Raw genomic sequence first — 27,860 nt, forward strand, 5'->3', positions numbered from 1 at the left:
TGCCAACCAATGTAACTATTGAATTGAAATGCCTGTGGCCCTCATATTTTTAGCAGCCCTTTATCTGAATCCAATGTTCTTGCCTCCCTTAACCCTTAGCATGTAGCATATTGCACTGAATGGAGTTTCAAGACTACACCCTTTTCCCTCATCTGACAAATCATAGATGTTTGTTGTGATGAATCTTGGGATTCAGTCACTTCTCCCAAGGGGAGAGCCTTTCCTTGGAAGTTAGGGAGGTGAGCCCACTACACGATACCCTCCATAGGGGTTACGAAAAGAGGGACCTCACTGTTCCAGCCCCCGCCCCCGGGGCCAGAGACTCCCGTTCTGAAGAGGAACTCCCTTCTCCTTACCCTCAACAGACTAGCTGTGGTAGTCATACTGATAGAAAACATGAAGAGCCCCTTTCTATCTACTCTTGTGATATCTTAGACACTGACCGGTGGAGTTATAATGAATATAAGCCAGAAACAGAAGGACTCCTACAAGCTGCCGGTGAAATCCCAGGACCTCGTCATAAAAGTTGAGGAGAGACAGGTGGAGAGAGAGAAACCCGGCAGCTTCATATCAGCTGTGAGAAGGATGCTGATGTAACAGTACAGATGATGTTTCCCAAGAAGGAAAGAAGCCACGGGAAACCGAGTCTCACACATACCTGGTTTGGAGGTGGATACCTGGAAGCTGCAGAGTTGATGTTAGTTGCAGGAGGGACTCCCAAGAGAAACCAAGAGACGGCAGGCTAGCAAACTCCAGCCAGGTAGCATTTATTCTCCGGAGGGACACGAGAGAACCCTGAAGCACAGACAAGCTGATGAGAGCCTGGAAAGGCAAACACAGTCCCGGGAGGGACATAAGAATAGAGAGTGGTGGCCGGAATAGGGAATGCGTGGAAACCTTCACTGAAGCCGGGGCCACTCATATAAGCGCACCTTGGTGAATGCAGCAAGAGGAAACCCTACACAGTACGGACGACATCCTGACAACAAGAAGAGAAGCTGAGAAAAAGAACGATGACCCGGTGAAGCAAACCCACCCCAAGACAGGTAATGAGGAGAGCGGGAGACTTGGGGAGAGAGGCAGTGATAAAGATTATTGTATCAAGAATTGTCACTGTTGGACAAACGAATATAACAAGCAGAGTAATCATACTCGTCCCAATGAGAGAGTGGAGAGTCAAGATGCTGTGAATAATAAATGCACACCTCCTACTTTTGTCCAATGAGAGAGTGATAAATCAAGAGTATGTGAAGAATTACTACAGTCATCCTACTAATCATCCTGGTAGGAGGACCAGTAACTCAGGAAACTGTGTGGTGAGCAGCTTGCTCGTCCCAGTGAGAGGACCGGTACTCAGAGAAACAGCATTGTGAACATCATACCCACCTTAGTCAGAGGACTAATACCCCAGAGAACCAGATTTGTGAACAACAGTCATCCCAGTGAGAGGATCAATACAGAAGAGAACCGTTGCTATAAGCATTATACTTGTCACAGCATAAAGGCTAATAACCAAGAGTGAAAGAAAGCCGATAACCAAGAGAGTAAGAGCAAGTGCTGGGAATATCACACTCATCTCAGTACCAGTGATTAAACTCTTGAGAGTCAAGCAGAGAAAGAGAGACTTTCATATACCTCTAAGAGAGACCAAGTGGACCAAAGACAAAGAACTTTGATCAGAGGAATATTTCAACACAGGGGAAAGGGGAAACCAGGAGGCTGAGAGAATCCCCCACAAGAACTGAGAAAACGTGTGCAAAAGATAACCAAGAACTATCTGAAGATTTTTCATTAAAGGAACTGAGCTAGGAGTCATTCTCCTGGGCCTGAGGTTGTTTCGCGATTCTAAGGCTGAGTAAGCCACCCCCGGAGAAGGGAGTCATTCTCCTGGCCTTTAGTTGTTTTGTCTTAGTAGTAGGATTAGCATAGTTTATTTTTGGATGGAAGACGCACTTTACTTTTGGACTTCGCAGACTGATGACAAGCGCCCTAGTTAATTTTATTAAATAGGGAAACCTACAGATTAGAGGCAGCGAGGCATTTTATTATTATTTACATGAAGATAATCATAAAAATGACCAAAAACTGGTTTGCCTACTTCTGATCTACCACATTGTTTTGTTGCTCATGTGGCACATTATATCTGTTTAACAGAGAGAGAGTCTCGGGAGGATAGCTTAGCTGCAATGTGTTCACCTTGGAAGCAAGACAACACAAAGCAACACAGGTTCGAACACCGGGTCCACGCTTAGAAACCTCTGGGTGTTAAGCACGTTATAAATAACCTATCATATCATATCATATCAGAGAGAAAGGCACACAGACAGACAGTGATTGTCAGTGGCAATGTGAGTTGGTGAAATGGGACCTGTCTGCAAAAGGCCACTGGCAGGGGTGCTAGGTTGCAGGTTTTCTGCCTTGTAAGGCCTACTCCCATCTTCCCCTCACTGACTCCCTGTAAGATCTCCTACCATCTTGCACTGCACACAGAATTCCCCAACAGGCGACGGCCATAAGCCAAGCCATTATCACATTAACAATAATTGCGATATGACTAAGCACTCCTCTTTATCTTATCACACTGCTATATCAGCAGCTAACCTGATCCAAAGCTTTTTAGTCTATCAGACTTGGGGAGCTTCCGTATGAATAACATATTCCCAAGTCTTTCCACCAATCCCATAGGAAGCAGATTGGCAGACAGGAACCCGGTACTTCCAACCTGCATCCATCAACACCACAGGTTTTTCATACGCCTCTCACACTGTCACACTCATAACACTCCCTTTTTCTTACAGAGCCACATGCAGTGAGGCCATCAAAATTGGCAGAAGGGTGCTCTACAAGACCACTTGCATTACACAATACATTATTCATATTTATCACACGAAACTGAAATGCCCTTTAGGCCAGCAGCAAGCACAGTAAGCTGAGACTGCAGTGTGGTCAATTATCACTGTGCTGGGGTGCTGCATGTGCAGTATTGGGGTACTGTGTGTGTGGCCCCACTTCAGTTATGTTGGTGTGTCTGCAGTGCTGGCGCGATGTGCACATTCACGTGTGTGTGGTGCAAGGCACTGTGTGTGTGTAGTTACGTGTGTACTACTGTGGGCTGTTTACAGTAGTACAGGCAGTGTGTGTATGTGTGCCATGCTGTGATGTTGTGTGTGTGTTTTCAGTGCTGGACTCTGTTTGTGTGTGTGTAGAGCGATGTAGCTGTGTGGCTGTGTTCACTGCAGTGCGTGGATTGTGCGGTGTAGTGATGGGAGTAATGAGGGCTGTGTGTGTATGTTTGTGCATTGCTAGGGTGGTGTGTTTGTAGTGTTGTTATGTGTGTGTGCAGGACAGGGCTGATGTGTTTGTGCACTGTGGTCATTGGGCAGAATGTGTATATATTCAGAGCTGAGTTGATCATATGTGATTGTGCGTTTGGTCCTAGTAACTGTGTGTGCGGTACTGGGGATCTAGATAGTTCTTCAATCAGTGTGTGGATGTGTGCGTTGCTGGGCTCTTTGTGCGGTGCTGTGGCAGTGCAATGCTCAGGGTGGCATTTCAGTGCAGAGTGGCGGTGGAGGTAATGGTGGTTGTGTGTGTGCAGTGCTAGGGTGGAGTATTTGTAGTGCACTTCGAAGGCTATGCAGTTACATGTGTATGCAGCTCTGGGCTGAAGCAGTGTTCTTGGCCAGTGCAGTGATTTGTCAGTGTGTGCGTGCGTGCGCACATGCTTGTGTGGCATATCAGCAGCCTCTGCATTGTTGGCGGTTGTTGATGGTATACGTACTCCAAAATGTGTCCTTCAGGAATATGATAGTAATAGTTAGCAAATGGCAAATGCTTAACAAATGCTTTGGGCTTACTGCACAAAAACCCAGACTCGCTTAAAGTGGAAAAGGTCGCTTTAATGTGACGGGCCAAAGCTCACAAATAAACACTAACCTGGCCCCTGGCCTTACAGACTAAAATTAACTGCTTTAACAATTTGCCAAAACATTACATAAATAAATAACTCATTATGCCCCCCAACAAATAAATAACTAACCCCAACTTCCTCCCTACCTATCCCCCAGGTCCTTACCATCCCTTATCGTCTTCTCAAGCCTTCGTTCCCGCTTTCTGCCATCATCTCCCCGGGCCCATGCCCCTCCATCTTCAAGACCTGCTCCCATCTCTGCATCCCCGGGGTAGCCCATTCGTGCAAACAGCACCACCCCATCCTTATCCACGCTATTCCCCCATTGCTTGCCTCCCCCTCCTCCAAAGGGGCCATGCCCCCCCGGCAAACCCCGCGTACTCAAACCTCTTCAACTCCCCTCTACACCAAACTCCCCCTTCCTCCGACCCGCAGCCAGGCCGGCCTGTCACATCAGCAACAAAACCTTTTAACATAACCCCCAACTAAACGCCCCGATCTGTCACACGAAAACTACCATCTCCCCCCGAACCTACATCCTTAAACCCAAAATCTCTGAAAAGTCCCGAAGTATGGGGGAAAATGAAAAATAAACTTCCCGCTCACAAATCAACTACCCCTTTCCCTGACCCCAATGGACCTCAAAACAAACGGGGGCGGGGGCAAAAGCTCGCCCTCAACATTCGCCTGCTCCCGAACCTTCCGTGCCCCTTAAATACCCCCCCAGCGACGCGCTATGCGCAGGCCAGCTCACTGGCCTGTGCAGCGCCCAAAACCACCCCAGGGGGAAACGCTATGCGTTCCCCCGGGGCCCCCCTTTGGGCTTACTGCACAAAAAAACAGACTGGCTTAACCTGGAAAAGGTTGCTTTAATGTGACAGGCCAAAGCTCACAAATAAACGCTAACCTGGCCCCTGGCCTTACAGACTAAAATTAACTGCTTTAACAATTTGCCAAAACATTAAATAAATAAATAACTCATTAGGCCCCCCCCAAACAAATAAATAACTAACCCCAACCCAACTTCCTCCTTACCTATCCCCCAGGTCCTTACCATCCCCTTACCGTCTTCTCGACAATAGCTCGCCCTCAACGGTCGCCTTCTCCTGAACCTTCCCTGCCCCTTAAATACCCCCCGAGCGATGCTCTGTGCGCAGGCCAGCTCGCTGGCTGTTGCAGCGCCCAAAACCACCCCGGGGGGAAATGCTACACGTTTGTCGGATACCTGTGTTGCTTCCTTACTTTCGAGAGGCCCTGCACTGACTTCCTCCTGCAGAGCCTCGACCCTTTCTGTGAAAGGCTTGTCTCTGGAAGCGTTGACTCTTTTGTTTATGCACTAATGATATGCAAACCCTAGGTTTGGGTATTTGTATGTATTTAGCATGAACGCATCTGCATGCATTCCTTTGGCAAATTATGTTTATTAATGAGAAATTCACTTGTAAAAATTTGGTTCAATCTTGGTTAATCAGATGCAAAATGTTTAAGGCGCCTGGTTTGTTCCTAATATTAAGGAACTTCTAGAAATTTTTGATCAGATTAACTGACCAGTCTATCAATATCTCAATTATTTTTGTAAAAAATTGTAAAAAAAAATATTTTTCTCCTTTTCTTTTTTCTTGTTCACAAAAGCTATATATGTACATTTACCTCCTGAGGAACCACTGAAAGTAAAGTGGGGAAACACGTGTTGAGGGCAAAAAAAAGCAAAAATGATTCCTTCTAATTATGTATAAACAGTACAGACATTTTTCTACAACAAAAGAATAATAAAACATTCATGTTGGAGCGCCTGTCAAACAGTGTTTGAATTCTTTCTTTATTGTGATGTTTGAAGCTCTCTGCAGCCTTGGGAGCAAACAAACACCCGTGTAGGCAGCACCAACAAGATTGAGGACAAAAGTAATCAACATTATAATTTCCAATTACTCGCCTGGTCCACTCCATATCAAGGCTGGTTGTCCATCTTAGAATCTGGCAAAGCCTGCCTGGATAAAGGCCCAATGGTAAGGTAGCAGATCACCAAGCCACTGCCGTATACTTACACTCACGCCTCAGGATTATTTTGCCCACAGGTGTCACTTCCACCTTTAAGCCAAAACTGAAAAGTTAAAAGAAATGGTGCAAGAAAAAGGCACTAAAAAAGGTAAAGAAAATAATAAAATATCCTAATGATTTACATAGGAATTTCCTAAAATAATTTAAAACAAAATTGCAATTTCTTTTCAGAAAATATTATGTCGGTCAAAAACAACATCTGGAACCACTGAAACATTATAAAGATGTGTTTGGAGGCTGGGAGTATAATCGTAGTGTCCAACATAGGTAATCCTATGCAGAAACGCAACGTGTATATTGCTTCTAGTGTGCAGTGTGCTGCTGTCACATAGATCTAATGTCGGCAGCGCTCTAAATAGAGTTGTGGGTAGACTGTGGTGTGTGGTGGGTCCTATGTGTATACAGTTGCCGTACAGTGGCTGGTTGAGAGGTGGAACATGCAGCTAAACAATTTATAAAATGACAATAAACAGGATAGAAACGGAGTACCAACGAAGAGCTACTTCACTCAAAAATATCTTGTTACTGCTCCAAAATGTGCTGAATTGATGTTACTCAGAATAGTCGAATTTCCTTGATGCATATACAATGGCTTGTTACTCCTGGCCCTCCCTTGATACCATCTCTTTGTGAAATCATTTTGTATACCAAAAGCATCCCCATCATCGCATGTATTTATCCAATATGGACTGCACGGCACAGTGTTGGAAATATGAACTTGTTGCAGCTCAGAAGGTGACAATAGTCAAATAGCGGTCTTTACATCAGGTTTAAGATAATTAGACTAAAATTTGTGAACAGATTATGAAGGCTGCGCAAAGCTCTTCACTTTCAATATAAAGAAAGTTATGTAACCATCCGTTTTTTTATATGTGTGAACACCTAACCCTAGTCTCTCCATGACACAGTATGCTTCACTATTCCTCTGTGTATACCATGCAACATGTTTGTCTTTCTTGCCACACAGTTGCTTTCCAGAATTTACAAAATGCCCTTGAAGCCAGTGTTCCTCAGTAGCCGGCTTGCCAACTTGCCGAGAAGAGTTCATGAAAGATCGACAAGCAGTGAAGATGGAATCGAGTCAGTCCTGTCTGAGTTTGACGATGACACTGGTGCGTAAGGCTATTGTGATTGTATTGTATTGTAATTGTGATTCGTAGAGCGCCTTCCACCATTGGCATGGTCTCAACGCATGTAGGTTGAATGCCCTCGGGGGACAGAAGCCAGATATAGACACTTCGTCAGAGGAGTTTAGAATGCGAGTTTGATTGCTGCTGTTTGACTCTGCAAACTCTTACAGTTTACTCTGTTGTACAAACCTCAAAAACAGTTTGATAAGTGGGACGTTGATGGATAGCAAAACTCCTTCCTTTAGCTCATGCAAAATGTACTTCCTAGCTTGTATTCTTAATTCTCAGTTTCCTAATCAGTATCTTCTCTTTACTCCCTTGAGAGATTATCAACATCTGGAAGCTGTGGTAGGTCAGAAGAAGGAGGCGGACAAAGTGGTGGCATTCTTACCAATGAATTGATTGAAATAATAAATAATAAATAAAAGCCCCGTCTTTCCCTATCACAGGGGGTTTGCCTTACCTAATATGTTAGGTAAGGCAAACCCCCTGTGATCTATGGGTCTCGTCATCAATGATGTAGTCCAAATCAGTCTGTCCTCTGTCCAAAAACGACCCAGCGCTGAAACTAGCACTAATCAAAAATAGGGGTTGCACTAACCAACCAAAAAGAGTTCCAGGAGAATGACTCCCTTCTCCTGGCAGGCTTCCTGAGCCTTAATAGTCTATATTGAGATAGTTCCTTGTGACATGATTAATTAGTTCCTTTGATTCCTGAAGGGGACTCTTTCACCTTCTCTTAGGTATCCCCTGTCTTGCGTTCTTAAGAGTTCCTTGTTTCCCTACTCGAGGGCCTGATTCACAGAACGTTTTCATATGGGATTGCACCATTGTAAAATGCTTCTGTGAATCAGGCCCTACGTCTCTTGATATTCTTTACTATCTTTGCGGGTTTCACAAATACTGGGAAGAGTATGATTAGTCTCTTGGTATTCTTTATTTGTTTGACTGATTTCACATTTACTGGGACAAGTGCAAAGAGCCGCATAATAGTCTTTATTTTGTTGCTGGCTTCAGTACCAGTGGGACGAATGTGAACTGTCCTGTAGCGTTCTTGATTAGTTTAACTATACTCAAAATTACTGGGTCAAGGATATGATATGGCATTTATAACGCGCCTATATAAAGTGTTTCAAGGCGCGAATGGGATGATGAGTCCCATAGTATTCTTTATTCACATTACTGCTTTATGCCTGCCCGTTGCTCCTCCTGGGTCACCCGCTGTTCCTGTTACCTCTACTTTGCTGGGTCTGCATCAACATCTCTTCCTGTGTGGACAGGATCACGCTGTGCTGGTAAACTCTTCTAGCATTTCCTTCTTCTCTGTCTCGCTCTCGACAGCTCCACTGATCCCTTTGCTCTGCAGTCTCGGCACCGATTGTGGACTGCATGGTCCAACTCCTCGAGGTCACACTGCCACCTTGGAATGCCTTGTATACACACAAGTGTGCTCCCTGCCGGCTCCTGGACTGCTTTTCACCTTGGTTCTTCACGTCCTCTCGACCAATAACTTCCCGGATTCTACTGGCTTCTCTCTGCCAGGTTTGAACTTCCTGGGCTTCACCTGTGCGTTGATGACTCCAGAATGCAAGTCCTTCTTTACTTTTTATGCGGTTGAGGTCGGTCGTACTCAGCATATGATCATTATCATTCCTCACTTTCCATGCAGTATTCGTTATTACTCCGTGGTTCACACTCTTCACAGTATGGTCTGCTTTCCCTGGAGGAGTGATCAGCAATACTCCTCCACTCTTTTTCTTCACGGTATAGTTGGGTTCCAACCTGTTGATAGTCTTCATGCTTTTTTCACTCTTCCTCTTCTCAGAGGATTTGAGTTTTATTTGAGTATTGGAAGCTTTGTTACTGTAGCAAACAGTGGTTTGTTCAGGTTGGGTTTTCTGAGGTACTGATAGTCTGAGGGGCTCATAGGAAAGTAGGTCAGGGAGTTCCTTCATGGAGGCCTTGTCTCGAAGAGGGGAGTCTGTCCCTGTGAGGTCCCACTTACTGCCACCCCTATGGGGAATGTTGCAAAGCAAGCTCATCTTCCTAACCTCACAGGGAAGGGCTCCCCTCTGGGGAGAAGTGACGAGATGCCGTGAATCATCGCAATAGATTACAGCTTTTTTGAGTTCCTGCAATACTATATGTTGCAATATACCAGTCCCATGGCCCATTGTTTATCAGAAAATGGACTGTGACAAAGTCTCATACCAGAGTTTAAAAAAGTGGACTATGAGTGAACCTGAGGCTGACGGATTTAACACGATCCATGATGCTAAACTCATAGGGGTATGTGAAGTATCCCAAAGGATCCCTGTCCCCTCCTTATCAACCTCTTACCAGGCCACCTACACGCATCAAAACCAATTGGTTGTGGATTTCGTTCACAAGCATGGATACAGATTTCCACCAGCGTATGTGAAGTGACTTGGAAACCGGAAGATAGGTACATGAGCGCAGTACACATAGCAGACAGCAATTATGATCTTAGCACGGAAGTGCAAACACAGGAAGAGCAGCAGAAGTGGCAAACCCTTACAGGGAGTAGTTTGGCAAGATCTACACACGCAGAGTGGAGGGAGTCATGGTAGAATCAAATGGTCCAAAAATGGAGGCCCTACTTTTAATATAGACTTGGCCCCTCTGCCACCTAACAAGTATCTGAATTCAAGCAAATGGGGATTAGCACCTGCACCCAGTCAGATGTCACAGTTAATAATCCCACAGAGAGGTCCCTGCTTATTCCATCATTGGCACAATCACAAAAGGGTGATGAGTAATAAAGAGAGATTACCCAACCCCCATAAGAGTGTTGGAGTTTGGAGACATTGTGTGAGAGAGAGCAGAGGGTAATCAGTGGAGTGTGGAGTGGAGGAAGGAGGCAAGAGAAGGGAAAGGTTGGTGTTGGAGCAGAACAAGATCAGGGTGGAGGAGGAAGGATTTGTGATGGAGGGGTTGGCATTTTATGAGGATGTGAGGAGGTGGAAGAGAAAGTGGCACAGAAGGTTGGAAGGAAGAGGTGGAGATAGTAAAGAGTAGAACATCAGAGGTAGGAAGAGGTTGAGGATGGAGAAGGGACAGAGAGAAAGAGGAGGACGATGAATAGTACAGACACATCTCAAGCAGAGAACAAGCACTGGCAAAGCCAAGAGTCAGGTAGTGAAACTGTGGGGGCCTGAGTTTTAATGCAGCCTAGGGACAAGTGCTGGGGAGGTGAAGAGCCTTGTCAACTTGTATCCAGAAAAGGGTGGGTCCAAAAGCCTGAAGACCCCCAGAGAGGCTAGCTAGGAGCACCATTTTGAATTCAGGTGGAATCAGCCTAATTACCCAAGAGCCTGAGACAGATTGGTCCAGGGGCTCAAGGGGATTTTCTACTGACACCAAACCAGGGGGTTGGGGGGCTCACTGGCCCCAGCTACCGCACCACCATTGATGAGGGGCTAGTATCATGATGGCCTGAAAGCTCACCACAGGACAGATTAAGGAAAAAATATTTTCTTTTATTTTTTATTTTTTTTTATTTGCACAGATTATTTGGGTTCCATATATGAAACCTTTAACCTCACCATGTCCAGTTTTTCATTGATTGTCTACAGTTTGATGAACGTTTTCTAACTCTCCAGGCTTGATCTAATGTTTCTGGGCCTATTAATGTTTTCCAAGCATTGTCACGCTTTTTAGTCCCTCCAGTTTCTTGAGTATTAGGATCACCAGTCTTATGAGCGCTATGTTCATCTTCATTGTTTCTCCTTCAACTAGAGTCCTTCACCACTCTTCAGCGCTCATTGTCCTAGAGCTTCTCAATATTTCCCCCAAGCACTGCGTACGCTTTTCTCTAAATCCTACGCAATGTAGGGTAAGGTGTTTCAGAGATTCTTTCTCTCCTTTTATTGTACATATTCTACAACTTTCGAGACTGTTCAACTTTTTTCTCCTTTGCAGTATTTCTCCCGTTGGTAAGATGTTAGTCTGAATCTCAGGAGAAGGTCTCGAAAGTACCAATTCGGGAATAAGTCACGTAACTCGGAATCTTGTTCAGCTTGCGTGTTTGTGCCCAGAAGTCTTCATAGACTTTGTATTTACAGTTGTTTTCCTGGGTTTGTATCCAGTCGGCCATGTATAGTTTTTTCTTTGTTTTGTCTGGGTTGATCCATAAGTCATCCTATGCCTCGTTAAGATTCGCTGGGGTCGCTCGACACGTCTCTTGCCACTCTGTTAGAATTGCGTCGGATTCTTCTTTTAGGGCTTTATTCAACGCACTGAATCCTCCTATTGTGGTGTCCTCAAGACATTTTCGGTAGAAGCTTAACGTTTTCCATACTACTATGGTTTTGAGTGATGTTAAAGCTAGCTCTCTCCTCATTTGATGTATTGGAACCGAATTGGGCAGTTGTAGTACTTTTCGCCAAAACTGGCCCTCCAATGTTGACCATGTTTGGGGCAATAAGGGCATTGGTGATTCGACACCATATGTCAGTATGGGCACAACTTTCATCCTATAAAAGGTAACCAGTGGTGTTAAGGTGAATCTGCAGTATCTTTTAAGCAGTATTTTCCCTTGAGCAGCTAAGTTGTTTACTTTCCTTTTTAGCCCTTCTATTCTTGGTACGTTATTTTTCGTATCATCAATGCATGCTCCCAGGTATGTGAATGCATCCACTTCCAAAATGTTTTTGTTTTTCATTGACCAGCTGGTTTTTTTAGGTCTACTTTTTCTTCCTCCTGGACGGAGCTTTAGGATCCTACATTTTTCTGGATTTATTACAAGATCGTTTGCGTCTACATACGATTGCAATGCTGTAAGTTGTCTTTGCAAACCAATTTGAGTCTGGTCCATCAGGACAATATCGTCTGCGTATAGCAGTCTTCCTACCGGAGTCCCTGCAATTTTAGGTGGAAAGCAGCGAATAAACTCAAAGGCTTCGTCGATGTCTGATGTAAACAAGTTGTAAAGTTCTGGCGCCAACGTGCACCCTTGTTTTAGGCCCGTTCTTATCAAAATGTGGTCTGTTAGCGTTCCTGCTTTGTCCAGCCTGACTCTGATGCTTGTGTCTGAGTACAGATCTTTGATGTTCTCCACCAGTGTCTGCAGACATTCCCAGCTTTCCAATTTCTTCCACAGCTTAGCTCTTTTGATTGTGCGAAGGCTTTTGACAAATCTACAAAAGCTATGTAGATTTCTTGCTTTTTATTCCTTTGTGTTCTTGCGTTCATCAGGTTAATCAGAAAGATGTTAAGAGCAGTACCTCTCCCTCTCACAAAACCCGACTGCCAAGGATCACATCGTCCGCTTTGCTGTGCCCAGATATTCAAAGCTTTCAGCAATGTAGATGCAAAGACCTTTCCCACGACGTCCAGTAGTGCGATCGGTCTGTAGTTGTCTGCTGATGTTCTAAGACCCTTTTTAAAAATCGGCACCACTACCTCTTTCCTCCAGGAGTCTGTAATTTTTTCTGTTTGGAGTATGTATTTAAACAGATGATGTAGAAACTTTGCCCACTCACATATGTTGCTTTTTAATGTTAAATTCGTCAGCCCATCAGGGCCTGGGGCTCTTGAGTCTTTTAGTTTCTTGAAGATCTTTTCAATTGCCTCAGTACTAATGTCTATTGTTGACTCTTTTTTGTTTGCCAATGATTTCCTCTTGGGTACGGTGTAGTTTTCCCCTTGCTGCTGTGTATAGTATTCGCACCATGTTGTAGCACTTATTGGATTCATTTGGCTTATCTCTTGAGGCTTTTCTACATCGTTAATGATTGTCCAAATTTCTGCAGTGTTTTTGGTTCTTATTTTTTCTAACATTCTTTCTGCATCCTGATTTAGCATGGTCTTCTTATGTAAATGGAGCCAGTTTCGGTTCCTCTGTTTTAACCTATGTATCTCTTTACTAGGGTTGTTGAATTTGGTCTTTTTTAGTCGTCTGATGTTTCTCCTAAGTTCTTTTTTCCTTTCATGTATTTGACTATCATACTGGTGTTGATGGTTCGTGGTTGGATGGTTACTTCCAGGTTTCCTTTCTGTGACAAAGGCTCTGAAGAGTGGTGTATAGTTAATCCTTTGTGGATCTTGTTCGTTTTCGAGCGTCAAAATCATATGTTTTAGTTTACGATTTAGTTCTTTGATTTTTTCTGGTCTGATCCTTAGTTTCGTACCTTGTTGGTCTGTCGCTAAGTCCTGGTTATAAGTGCTTGTCTTATTGTTACTGATATTTTTACATGTCAATTTCATCAAGTTATGGTCGCTTTCTGTTGTTGTTATTACTTCCAAAGTCTGGATGTTCTCTGACAGATTACTTGAAATACAAATGTAGTCCAGGATCTCTGCTGATTGTACCCCCTTCCAAGTTGGCTTTGCTGGGAGATCCCCTTTCACCTTTCCGTTTAGTATGACACAGTCTCTTGATTGCTACATGCAATTCCACATTGTTCCTCTTTTTTCCTTCGCTGTTGCTGTTAGTGTATCGTGCTCTGGTTGGTTATCCTTGTTCAGGCAGGTGCAATTTAGGTCACCAACTAGTATGTAGGTTGGATCTGTCCACTTCTCTCTCTGTTTGTCTATTAGTTCTGCAATCTTGTCCAGTAAATTTTCATGTAGAGTGTTGGCAGGATTCCAGTATATATTAATCAATATTAATGTTCTTGTGACTTCTTTGTCTGTCTGTATCACTACCATCTGGATAAATGGGTTTGGGTTTACCGCCTCCAGCACTTGCCAATTCAGGTCGTTTTTAATGGCTACTAATAGACCTGACATAGGTCTTCCTCTTAAGCCTTTTACGGCTGTGTTCAGTAATACCACATATCCTTCTAGGTGGTTGCAACAGCCATGTTTCCTGTAGGCACAGCACTTTAAAGTTCTCTTTTTGAAGCACTCCATTAGTAAAAAGGTGGTTGGAGCATCTTGTGTTCCAGCTCCCAAGGCTCCATCAACCCACGCTTTTTACTGTTTTATGTTATTGAGTGTGCATTTTATCATCAATCATGTTTTTCAACCATTTCCACCTCGCTGCTTCATTTTCTTCTCCTTGTTTTTTGATTCTGCTGTTTGAACTGCCTGTGCTCTGGTTGTCACTTTTCCCTGATGTTACTCTGTCTGTCCTGGAGCTGCCAGAATCTTTGGCATTTTTGGTAATCTGTCTCACTAAATGTTTCTTTATTTTCTCTTGCGTTCTTAGTATTTTGTCACTTTCTTGGAGGTCAAAGCCCATTGGTCTCAACTGAGGTGCTTCTTCCAGAAGCAATTGTCTCACCAGGTTTGACCCTGTGTGCAAGATTACCTTGTCGGTATGGTCTTCATCAACAAACTCCACGATTACTAGATCGTCTGTGGTGATTAGTCTTAGTGCCCGGATATGATGTAGGAGTCTTATTGCATTGGTTCTGTTGAGAATTAGTCCGTCCTCATAATGGAGGATACGTTCTAGGACGAACCCTGGGAGCTTATGGGTGTCAGCAGCAGTTTATTTATGTGCTTGTTGATATAGAAGTTCTTTTTCCGCTTCTTTTGTTTTCGACTGTTCTCTTCTGTCCTCCATCTCAGGTCGGTTGTTATTATTTCTCCCTTCTCTGTCCCGACCGTTTCCAGTCTTTGGGTTCGCAGGCGACCCCGAGTTCATTCCTTGCACTTCATGTTCACTCTTCTGCCCCCTATCTCTTTTGTCCATAGTTTTTCTCAATTGTTCTTTGTGTATATGAGTGGTCGTTGTTCTTCCTCTTTCTCTTCGTTTCTCCTTTTCCGTGAATGTTGTCATTATTGTTGAGGAGTCACTCTCGCTGTAGTCTGTATTCTCCTCACTCATGGACTCGTCGGCCTCTGTGTTTGTTTCTTCGAGGGCTCTTGTTCTCTGTTTCTCTTCGTCATCTGATACCATATATGTCGAGAGGTCCAGGAGGTCCTCTTCGTAGCCGTCGTCATCACCAGTTTCTGGGATTACCTGTTCATCTGTTTTCTGTTCTGATCTGACCTTTTTCTTGTTGTTTATTAGCTGGTCTATTATAATCGGCTGTTCTTTTGGTGTTGTCAAATTTTTAATAAATGCCCGGCATTTACTGCTGCCCAGTGTTTTGATTGGCGGCTGTTTTTTTTGGTTTTTGGTTGTGACACTGTTCTTTTGGTGCCCATCTGATTTACTTTCTGCTGTCCCGTTTTCTTCAGTTTTGTCTGTCTTTCCTGTTTTTTGTCTTCTGCTTTTATGTCTCTTATTTTAAAAATCTCACAGACGTTCCCGTTCTTTTTTTCTTTCTCCAGGCACTTGTCCGTGTTATTGGATTCCTCTGTACCCGTTGTTGTTTGCCTAGTTGTGGCCTCATGCATCTGTCATGTGTTATTTTGACATTTGCGGTCGTTTTTTTTTGGGGTTCTTTCCCTTGCCATGATCCCGGATGACCTCACTGACTCTTTTGTTGATCCTAAGCTGTTAGATTGATTCTTTGGTTCTTCTCCTACTAGTCCCCTGCCAGTAGTTTCTTCAATTACTAGTATTCTGTCTTCACTTTGTTTTGCCTTCGCCAGTTCTTCACTATGCACAGCGAGAGTTCTCGTTGAGGCCTCATTTTGTATTTCTCTGTTTTCTTGCATTCTTTCCTGTACTTCCGGCTGCCTCCCTCCTTTGTTTTCATGTTGGTTTGTTCCTGCCTCGTTTGGATTTTCTGCTACTGCAGGTGCTCCTTGTGCAATCGCCGTGCTGTTTTCTTTACTTAGGGATTCCTTTCCTCTTGGGTTTGACCTCCCTAATCTTCTCTCTTTTAGTATGGGTTCAATTATGTCATGCAATAATTGGGTGACGTTTGCTGTGCTATTGTCTAAATTGTTATGTATTGCTGAGATGAACCCTTCCACGAATATTGTTTTAGTGTGAACCATTGCCAGTATTGTGGAGTGATCTCTTAGGGTGTCTGCAATATCCTCGTACAGTTTCATGAAAGGGGCTAGTATTCCTGACAGTGTCATGACCATTAGGAAGTTTTTTTCCTCTGTTCTACCCGGTTTCGTCGGGTGCTCGTTTTCCACTTGGTTTAAGGGTGTGGTCTGTGTCGTATGGTCTTGGTTAACGACTTCTCCAGTCGTATCTCTCCACATGTTTCCTTGGGCAGTTCCTGTAATCTTTCCCCTTATGGCATTCTCTATATCCATTGACATCTCTAGCACTACTGCGTCTGATATTTCGACCCCATTTGTTCTTTTTGTTTGGAGAGAACTGGCCGGACTGTCAATCTGGAAAAATGAATACCCTTCATTTGGTTGACGGACGTATCTTGATGGCCGAAGGCCAACCGTCTTATGCACCGAATTATAGAAATACAGACTTCTATGCTTGACCAACAAGCGGCCATTTTAAACGTAGCAAGAATCGCCATTTTGCTTGTTAACCATTGCTCATTGCTTTCTGTCTAAAACTGCTTTGCAGCTTGCAATTCTTGCGAATTCTGCTTACTCTGCTCAACTGTTAACATTGTTGTCTGAATATGAAAAGGGCAAGGCCGCGGGACTGAGGAGTTTGTTGAAACTCCTCATGAGCAGCTCAGAAAGGAATGCCCACGCTCCCTCTCTGTAGCCTTGAGGGAGAGCTGCAGGGCATTTAATCACTTCACAGCTGCCAGCCAGTCTCGTACTGTGGTAGAATATGTTAGAATAAAGCAGCTAACGGTTTGAATTATGCTCTTCTTACGGCCCCCCTTCGCAAAACCCTTTAGAGCGTGTCGGCTCCCAGGACACGAATAGTACCTCATAGATAGCAAAGCTTGGAATGTGACTCTTCCCCTGTGTGCAGCTTGCTTCCAAGAACAGAACCACTGTGTTCTGTTCAACAACTAAAAGATGCCTCCACACTTTCTAATTACACATTGTTACTAGAATAGACATCAAAGGTGTCATAATTGTCATACCCGTCGGAAATGTCCATCGTCATCCCGAGTTCAAAGAAACTTAATAAAGAGGGGTGTCAAACATGACATAGCTGATTGTATGATATGCATTTTGTATATATGTAACTGATGTACGTAATTCGCTCTCTTGCGTCCCTCGAGGTCTAGGAAACTCACGTCGCGGGGCGTGAGACCACAGTTGGCCAATTGGGGCTGTTTTTGCTTGCAATAAACCCTAGCATTGGGAATTTGAACCTCGTGTCTGGCGCATCTTTTCGTGTATGGTTATTGCCTTGTTTCCATATCGCGAGGGACCCCTAGGGGCCCCCTTCAGGACTTCCACTGCCGAAGGTGAAGCTTGATGTTGGCAGAGCTTTTGTTAAAAGTGATGATTTTTCTCCATGTGTGATGTTTGGGGTTGTTGGGACCCGAGTCACTAGATTTACTGGCACTGGCCCTGCCGTGAAGGGTCTCCATGTGACGGTACTGGCGGCTCCTTCCTTTTGATTGTTTGGATATTTAGTCCTTTTGACTGTGTATCTAACTGGGGGGCTGGTTTGAAGCCTCAGTTTTGCCCCTTCGCTACCTTGAGTGTTTCCCGGCTCCTTCAACGGCCCTTCGTCCTCTGTCATAGAGTTAGAATTTTTCCTTTTCAGGACATTCAATTTATGAGGCTCCCTGTTTGTAAAAGGCGTCGGTTTATCTGCCGTGTTTGTTTCTGTCACTAGTCTTTCGTTGTTGCCTGTACTCGCTTCCTTTGGACTTTCCCAGTGCTCGATGGTTGATGTGTCCGTCAATGTTGGGTCCGGTGAACTGGCCAGGTTTTGTATCTGGTCTTCTGTTTTCTTATGAGCGGTCGTTTGCTGTGCCTTTTTTGACAGATGCTGTGCTTCTATCTGTATGTTGCCTGCAACGATCTCTGTTTCGTCCATGACTGCCTCCGCAAGTATGGGTATTCCCCTCTGTTCTGTGCATCCGACTGATTGTCTATGTATTGAGCAGTGCTTGCTCCAATTTTTACTTGTATATTGAAGGGGCACAGGATTTGGTTACCTTGGGGGGTCCTGGGCCACCGTCTGTGACTCTACCTCCGCTGCCCAAGAGGACGTAGAGCAGGTTATCTCTCGGCCCCCTTCTACTCCCACCGCCCCTCTGTCCTGTTCCTGGTCTCTCCTTAGGAGCATCATTTCCTTGTACAAACTTTATTGGTCAAGTTGAGTCTTGCGAAAAGGTCTTACCTTCTTTTTTCTTCTTGCGCACTTTTGCCAATAATAACGTCTGGCGCTCTGCTCCCCGCATGTTACTTGCAACACTCAAACTTTGTCTCGAGGGCGGGATCAAAGAGGGAACACCTCCGCAGTCTCCCGTCCAATGGTCACGCCGTCAGCGCGCCTAACAGCCGCACAACAGCCAATGGGCTTGTCACCGCCGGGCTTAACGCTGCAAGGGCCCTGAAGCGTGATGGGACGCTGATGCCGGCAAGAGCCTTCACTGCGCTCGCAATGCCAGGTAAGTAAGGAGCCGCTTGCTCTTCGTGATAAATAACTGTTCTCCAGGGAAAAACACACACGGGGCGGGCAGCAGCCTCAGACTCTTGAGGGAGTCCAAGATCACGTGACCACTACACGTGGTGGATATACCCCGCCTCCTCCAGGAAGCGTGATGGGACGCTGATGCCGGCAAGAGCCTTCACTGCGCTCGCAATGCCAGGTAAGTAAGGAGAGCTTGCTCTTCGTGATAAATAACTGTTCTCCAGGGAAAAACACACACGGGGCGGGCGGCAGCCTCAGACTCTTGAGGGAGTCCAAGATCACGTGACCACTACACGTGGTGGATATGCCCCGCCTCTTCCAGGAAGCGTGATGGGACACTGATGCCGGCAAGAGCCTTCACTGCGCTCGCAATGCCGGGTAACTAAGGAGCAGCTTGCTCTTCGTGATAAATAACTGTTCTCCAGGGAAAAACACAAAAAAAATAATTAGCATCCGCTAACTCGGAACCGCTTCTCAGGAGGGCCAGCAGTTTCCAGGCAGAGTGCTGGATAACCCAAACGCATGAACACTCTGGGTGGGTTAATTTTTTGGCCAGGGGGGTGCACTCTGACAAACTGTTCCCTGGTAACACTTTGGAATTTAGGACCACACCCCGTTAGGAGCCTAGCCCTCGACCTTATGAACATATTTTGAACTTGATTGTTTCCCTGGGCCTTCCACACTTCCACACTGCATTGCTTACTTGCACCCTGGTGTTGTTTATAATGTACCCTGTTCTGTAGTCAGCGGTTTTGGTATACAGGTCTCTTGGTGATCCCTGGGCTCATGATACTGCATAAAGCAGGGGCATTCCTTGCTGTCGTGAAGCTGAGAATTTTACCTTGGATGTGTTTTTTCCTTGCTAACCTTTGAAAATTACCAAAAGCCGAGAATTGTTTCAGCCTAAAGTACTAGTCTTGGTAACGCATTCCTTTCCCGGAAATAAACTTGGAAATGAAGGAATGGGTTCTGACATAGCAAAGATTGTACTTGTACAAACTACTGGCTCTTATTTGGTTGACACCCAAAGCATTCCACAAACCAAACCCAGGAAATGTTTGCCATCCAAGTGATGCTGTATGTAAAGCTTTGCGAAAATAGCATTGTATATTCTTGTATGTTGCCCTGCATGGTACAGCATGCTTCCTGGGCGTGTAACCTATCTGTACGTTGTCCCCTCCTTATGAGGAAGGTTTGTTCTCGAATGCCCTAGTTTAGTCTTTGTGGCATTGCCCGTTGCTCTCTTCATGCACCCTTTCTTGTGGCAATGTTAATTTCCTGGGCACATGGAAAACATCTGAGGTGCGCATGGTGCAGAGAACCTGTGGTCATATTTCACATGCCCTTCCAACAGGTTGTGCAGGGACAGTTATCTTGTGTTGACATTTCTGCATTTGCTTCATTTTGGAAAGCCTGCATATCTTTCATGCGCCCTTTTAAATTCCACACAGTCACCGTGGCCCGCAGACCAACACGAACAGAAATCCACAACTTTCTCAGAGAAACCTCTCGCCAGATTAATTCATATTCTCACCCTCTGCCACTGGCAATAGGAAATGCTTCGTGTAGAATGGCCCTCAAATCCTGGGTAATCCAAGCGGCTAATACTCCAACGACAGAGAACATTTTGTCTGGTATGATACTCCAACGAGGGAGAACATTTTGTCTGGTGCAGGAGGCACCCTCTTTATCTTGCCCATATACCATCCATCTGTAGCATCTTAGATGCCATAATGTTCTCTGAATATGTTTATGGCAACACCATATGTTCTGAAAGTAAAACATGGGTAACCGATAAGTGATGGAAGTAAATTTGCTCTAAAATTGGCGTTCACAAAGGCACCTGCTTGTAGTCTGATACTGTGAAGTGTTGTTTTAATGAACCATTTCTCTGATCAATGCCAACAACAAATGCATTAACTCAGGTGCACAATAAGGAAGGTGTTTTCCCTAATGGTTTATTAACTAGTCAGAACACAACATAAAACCATTCATATTCATTTCCCCCTACGCCTGTTGCCCTTACTATATACTGTTTTATTTGTTTTAACCTTCAACTAGAAACTTTGCTTTGAGTATGTGGTGATCTGCTGGATCTTCTGATTTTAAGCAAAATATGTTCTAAACCTTAGGTAATCCTAGTACATTTGTGATTTTCCTCCTTAACCAGATCTATTAAAACAGAGAAGAAAGAAGAGGCTAATTTTGAACCCCCTGTAGCTCTCCTTAGATGATTATTAGTGATGGCCACATCTAGGCTCCTAGTTCCGATGACCTCTTCCCTCCACTTCTTACATACTGGCGTGTCAGGGCTTTTCCAATTCCTAATTATAAGCAGGGGTGTTGCTAGGTCTGGAAGAGATCTGGGGCTACACTAATGTCAGGGATGTTGGGGCTTGGGGCTCGCTAGCATTTTGGTTGTAGCTCCTGAGCTTCTATCCAGGGCTACAATCAAAAGACCAGGGGTATAGCCCCCTCTGCTCCCCACTAGCAACGCCTCTGAATAAGGTACTTACAATAATGGCCAATTCATGTTAAGCGTGAGTGCCGGCTTAGTTATTTTCATATATACCAATTGAAGTGAGACGCAGGCTCACCACTATGTGTTGGTTCAGAGATTTAGATAACGTACTCCCCACGTGTTGCCTGTGTGCCTCTAGCTGTATGCATTCCACAAGCATATGAGGAGCATTGGCCACCAACTCCAAACACTGAAGACATCACTGCACATGTCTTCCAGTCATCCAGGGCAAGTTTTTTTATGTCATACAAATTATGTCATAGTAAGTTCGCTTGGTGGATACATTAATTTAGGTGATCCATACAGAATGTGCTCTCCAGAAATGTGCGTTGTTTGTATTTTATATTTGTATCATAGATTAATCAGTAAAGTCATCTCCTGCTTTGTCGCTTTTTATGTCTTTGATTTTATCTGCATTCCTCATTTCGAATGAAACAATCTCCATCCTTTGGTAGTCCCTCATATTTGAATACAGGATTTCGGATTTGTAAATATACAATGGGGCAAATTCTCCCAAAAATGTTTGGCACAGATATTGAAATCCATTAGCGCATCTCATCTTTTGCGCCAAAAATAGAAATACTCTATTATGAAAGGGCATTTTTTTCAATATCCCTCTGCGGCCCGGCTCCCAATATTTTAAAGAACTGAGTTGACTGTGCTGGTGTGGAGCCGAAAGCACCTAGAGTTCAATGGGAGACACTCACGAGATCGTGGGAACAGCGGGGACTGAATGTACCTGATATGGAACTGTATTTCCTAGCTGCTCAGGTTTTGTTTGTTTCATTTTGGATGCTGGGTTCCCAGTCTTTCCCCCATGTTCAAATTGAGAGGAGGTCGCCCCACCCACATTCACTGCAGAGTATCCTGATATCAATGCAGATAACTAATAGGTGCCCATTTGACCCAGTATCGTGCACAGTCCATGCATGGCAGAGTTTGTGTCGGAGAATGCGAGTGCAGCATCCATATACCCCAGAACCTATTGCCCGAGGTATTCAGTGTCTAGCCCCGACATGTGATGGCATGATTAAGAAAGTGTGGTCGCCATTTGGGGTCAATAATATGTTTGACTTTCAAGCCAACGGAAAATTTGTCTCCTGGGAACAGGTTAAGGCCATGTTGGAGGGAGAGTTTGGGTTGGCATTTCAATACTTCAGAATCCGCAAGGCGTTTCGGGCCTGGTTGCCATGCTTTCCTTCCGAGACACAGGTATTTGCCCTTCTAAAGGATCTTGTAAACTCTGCAAATGCGAGAACGGTAGTTTCCAGAATTTACCAGATGATACTAGGCTCATCCCCATGAGCAGTTTCAGCGTGTAGGTCACTGTGGGCAGTGGATATAGAAACAGACCTTGCAGATGAGTTGTGGCAATATATGTGCTTGTACACCAGAAAATTGGCAATTAACTCCAGATTCAAACTCATTATATTTAAAATTCTCCACCGGCCTTATTTATCTCCTATGGTCCAGAAGAAATTCGATAACTCTGTAATGGAAGGTGTCCCGGGTGCAAAACTGATACTGCTGGATTTTTTCATGTTCTGTGGGAGTGTCGGGACTAGCAGACACTTTTACCGGATTGATCTCAGGATCTGCTATATCCTCTTCACTGCTAGAATTACTGCACAGCCCCAAAAACACTTCCTCCTCCTCACCTGATGAGGTAGAATAGTTTAGCTTCTTTCTTCGGGATTGTCGTGCTGGAGTCTTCTTCTTTGTGAGCAGATACAGTCTGCCTCGAAAGGAAGCCACCGTGACTCTATATAGAGAAATTCACAGTGACTCCTCTCCGCGACAGCCAGATATATTTCAGGGGAAAAAGCCACGAAGGCATAAAAAAACCCACGATGTTCCGAAGAGGGCTGTCGAATAGGCGGATCCGATGAGAGGTAATCTTCCAATAATGAAGCAGAAGTCTCCGGGAGGGCTATCCAAGACGTAAGTGAGGATGGTAAACAACTTCACAAGCAGAAAACGAAGAAGAAGGAGAGGTAGGGATCCAGGAGGAAGTGGCAAGAACTACGGATAGACTAGGAGCTAGGAAATGGAATGAGGGAGGAAAAAGGGGAGGAAGGTGGACCAAGGACTACTGAATAAACACAGAATAGAGTGCACGCAACACGGGAAAGCACAGTTGCAACGCGCTGATCCGTTGAGTAACTGAAGTTTTTATACCTGACGGTGGCCATGTTGGAAAAAGACTAGACCGCAGTGTAGCATTTCCGGGAAACATGGCGGAACAGTCTAATGGTGTCGGAGTTTCCACCTCCGCCGGACTCACCAGCTGCCAGCAGTCGTGACAGGGAGTGCCTCTCGCTGGTGACTTTCTGGCCTCTGTAACGTAAAACACGAAGCGTATGATTTATCAAGATGTGCCCCAAGATAACCTCTGCTGCATGTTTGGGGGGCTGCCGGGGACTTCTAAGGGAGGGAGGAAACTGCTTTCCATATGCATGCTATTGGCAAAGCAATGTATTTCAATGCCTTGGTCAAGTCCTGTAGCCCCAACCGCATTATGAGATCTGGCGTGGTACTGTGACATGGAGCTAGAGTACTGTAGAATGTTGCCTGTCTGTTCCAAGCCCAGTGACGTATGGGACCCGGTTCATGCTTTTTTACAGACTAGCGAGCAGAGGGCCATGTTACGATAGCAGAAGGGGGAGTGAATGAGGGTTGAGATGACCCAACGGTATCTCATCACTACAGACTTAATTGGAGCGAGGATCCAAGGTTCAGTTGCATGGCATGTTCATATCATGCATTTGCTTTGTGTGGATGGATGGTGGTGCCTGAGGCATTGACCCTCACAAGTGGTAGGTAACTCGATAATTCTTGATCTATGGCTGGTTCGGAGCACGGTGGCCTGTCAATAGTTGCTGTCTGATATTGATACCATAAGAGCCCATTGTTATCTACATTGTCTTCATTTGGGAGTGTGATTGGCCTTTTAGAGGCTCTTTTTAATCCTTATCTATCCGACTTCAGTGAACTCTTCCTTGAAATGACTATACTCGATTTCCTATTTTCATTCGGGTTCTTTTCTCAAAATGGTTTTGTTTTGTGATCTGTTAATGTGTCTATGCCTGCTTTCATCTAGGGCTCATCGAAGTCTGGATAATTTTGCTGGAGCAGCTGACCACCGCCATCTCCAACTGTCCACGCCAGCACCAGCCTCCGACTCTGGATCTACTATTTGAACTGCTCCGAGAAGTCACCAAAGTACCTGGTAATTGCAAGACAATGGGCTTATAGTTTGAAGCAGGTTGGGTTAAAGCAAAATGGCTACCGTTGCCTAAAGGCATATATGGTAAACTCTGTGGTTTAGGCACTTGGGCAGCAGTAGTTCGTCTCTGCATTAATATCCCAATTCATGTATGGTGTATCAATGCCCCATGCATGTTAGAAAGACCTCCCCTTAGAGCACAGTCAAAACATGAAAGAAGGGTTTCCAATAAAGTCACAATCTGGCAATGTCTGTGGAAAAATGCTGATGTGAAAGTTCTCTGTTGCTGATGAAAGTGTGTTTAGTGTAACTGTGGTAAATAACACATTGATTTAGCAATGCAACCTCTTATTATCAATATTTTACTGGCCTAAGCCAAATCAATACTATTTCATTATTGGATGACTGATTCACAAAAAAGCATTGCCAGCTTGTCCATTGAACACGGATCATTTCTATGGTCTATGTGCAGTAAATCAACTCTTGATTAACACAGCACCCCAGCGGACCTGATACAGCGGCTGTATCAGGTGTGTGCTGGATCAGTCCAATACATACTTAAATATTATTTTTTTTGTATATATTTTGCATACATATTTTGTTTATCGTCTCATAACTTTTGAAACTTGCATGTTTATTAGTGGTTTACAGTCACTTATGGATATTCCTTGTGTGCTGTACTGTGATATTGTAGTTTTACATAATAAGTTTACAACTTTGTTTATTATTATTTTGGTTATTGCTTGTTTTATGTTGATGGGATTGCATTTATAATTCGAATATATTTCTATATGATTTTGTTTTAATTTAGTTTTGCCATTTTAATAAATATCAACTTTCGTTTATAGTTGATATTGTATAACTGATGGTGTAATTAGATGTGGCTATGTTTAAAAAATGTAGCATATATGAATAATACATTTTGGAAATGTAGGTGCGTTTTATTTAGAGGGGATTTTAATAATTATTTTCCCAGAATTCCTGGGTCCTTTCTGCCCTTTCTAAAGCTTCATCATCGAGCCGGCTATCTGGGGGCTGTGTGCAACACTCCTTAAGAGGCAGAGTTTAATTAAACATGGATACTCCTACCTCAAAAGACTCATTATCACACTAAAGTGATCCTACGGAAACATCCTCTCCTGTAAAGCTAAAACAAATAATTGCCCTCTAAGGATACCTGGAACCATGCAACAATATCCCATTATCTACTGACACACGTCACTGCAAGAAGGTTGCGTACATGACTGATATATTTTAAACGCTCCTGGTCTGAGGCCATGTATGGCATTTCTCTTATCGCGCTTGTGTAGACTTTGGGCCTCATCACGAGTTGGGCGGTATTACCGCTGGGTTACCGCCCGTGCTAATAGCGTTACCACCAACCGGCCCGGCGCTATTAGCGCTGGATCAAGGGTTGGCCGGTAACTGTAATTGCCCATTGCGTCCATTGGACCCGATGGGGAATTTTCAGCGCAATTAGTGTGTGCTAATAGCGCCCGAAAATGGAAATTTGTCCAGCGCGTTTACCCCCAGCTCTTAGCTGAACACACCAGACCCATGTTTGGGCGGACCCTTAAAGGCAACGGTAATAGCATTACTGCAGCATAAAAGGGCTACCCCCAACTCATGATGCAGCCATTAGCCTTAAAAATGGAAAAACCCTTTAATATTAATTGACGGGAAATCATTTTAAACCCACATGTTTTAAAATCTGAGAACTACCTTGGTTGCCTACAAATGGACAGCCTCTGAAATAGAAAAAGAAAGATGATGCTTTGGCCACTATGTCATACCCTCTGCTTTCCTAGCCTTGATTCCAAGTGTTTGTACCTCTCACTGGTAGTCTCGCTCTGAGAGCGTTTCCTTCCCAGTTGCCGCTTGTCTCTGCAGCCAATGTCCTTCGAGCCTAGAGCCCGGGAATCTGGGTTTTCCCCGGCGATCTGGTCTCAGCGTCCATTACTGGGCGCAATGCCCATGGTCATGCCACCAGAGGAAACTGGTGTGTCTCCGTCTCTGCCTCTTCTGCTGATGTTGGCCTCTCGGTCAGACGTGACCCCCGTGACTTGCATTTGACCGGACTTTCAGCTCCTGCCGGCTCGACGATCGAGTGTGCCTCCGCCCCTCCAGGACATCTTCTCTTCACAGGCCCGCCTCTGCGTAGCTATCACACTCCTCCCTGCATAGGAGTCTCCTCTCTACTCATAGTTCCTCATGGATTTATGTACGTCCTCACAAAAAAAGCGAGGTGTCCTTCTTCTTTGACTGTGGTGCGCAGATGAAAACCAGCATTGCCTGAAGTAAAGAGATGGATAGAATGACACGGGTTGGTGTAGTGAAAACAGGAGAAAAAACTGTTTTGCCAAGTCCCATGTAGGCAGACAAAGTATTCTAGACTGGGAGATCCTTATCAGACTGGCGGTCCTTGCCCAGACAGGGGAGTCACTCCCAGTGAGGTTCCACTTGCCCAGACCCCTAGGGAGGGTCTTGCAGAGCAGGCTCACCTCCCTAGCCTCACAGGGGGTGGCTCCTCTCTGGGGACAAGGGATGATTCGTCACAACCTCTATTTAAAAAGCAAAAACACCAAGCTCCAGGGCATCAGCCCACGATTATGATTATAATTGGTTATTTTTACCAGGCTTAATATCCAGAGGTTTCTAAGAGTGGACCTGGGGGTCGAACCTGTGTTGCTCGTCATCGTCTTGCTTCCAAGTTGAGCGTGTTGCCCCTGAGCTGTCCTCCTGAGCTGATGCTCATCTGACCTGACAGCTCCATGGAATAGAGTGAAGTGCCCCTGCACACTTTTTTTGCTGATATACTAATGTTGTTGCGGGGCTGGGACGAAGACCAGGTGTGTTTGGTGTGTAAGACTTGTTGGGGTGATGACATTGGCTGGCTTGATCGATGGTGTCTTTGTCCCTAAAGACGAAAAGAGTGCCTCCTGCCAGATATCTTTGCTCCGAAGGATGAGGCAACACCCTCCTGCTATTTGATAGGCAATCCATTTCACCTCCTGCCTTTAGGGTGCTTTCTGCTTCTCTGGTGTAGATATTCCACTCCATACGTTGGGTGGTTTGGGTAGAGGTTCTACACCCACTACCTAAGTCCCAACTCTTGCAGCAAGCTTTTTAGTTGGTTGGTGATTTTGCTTCTCTACCAGTGTCTGGACTATAGCCCCCAAGCTATCTTTCTCCTTCTTTATATCTCCTCTCACTGGGCCTAGTGTATACCAGGTTGTCTTGCTACCTATTTCTGAGCTCTTAACCAAAGCTGCCTCCAAATGCTTTCCATCTTAGTTCCTATCTTCCCTCCAGCTTTGCCTTGTATAGTGCAGTGCATACTCTTCCTGTGATTTACTCTCACTCTAGCCCTTTAAGGCCAACCTGCTGCACCTTTCTCACTACCCTGCAGAAGGTTCCCCTCTTTGCACTCATTATCAGGAACATCGCCCTATCTCTCCACTCAACACCCACACTCTGAGCTTTGTCTAGTCCCTTTTTATACTGATTCTGACTGGAAAACTGGGTTGTAATTGTTGAGCTCATTTTCATGTCTGCGTAGTCTCTCGGGATTAGTCTGTCCTACTCCTGTCCATCTCCATCCCCCTATTTTCCAGTTGTGG

At 44.7% G+C, this 27,860-nt stretch overlaps 1 protein-coding gene across 2 annotated transcripts in view; it reads left to right on the forward strand.

The window, feature by feature from the left end:
* ARFGEF3 (ARFGEF family member 3) overlaps nt 1-27,860 on the forward strand; it is a 1,236,769-nt gene that overhangs the window by 968,658 nt on the left and 240,251 nt on the right. For both annotated transcript variants that reach the window (XM_069608078.1, XM_069608079.1), the window contains exons 26-27: nt 6,936-7,080; nt 24,115-24,243. In XM_069608078.1, coding sequence (XP_069464179.1) covers nt 6,936-7,080; nt 24,115-24,243 — 274 coding nt within the window. The remainder of the gene's footprint in view (nt 1-6,935; nt 7,081-24,114; nt 24,244-27,860) is intronic.

Source organism: Ambystoma mexicanum, chromosome 4q (assembly GCF_040938575.1).
Source record: "Ambystoma mexicanum isolate Mex_15411 chromosome 4q, UKY_AmexF1_1, whole genome shotgun sequence".
Classification (NCBI taxonomy): Eukaryota; Metazoa; Chordata; class Amphibia; order Caudata; family Ambystomatidae; genus Ambystoma; species Ambystoma mexicanum.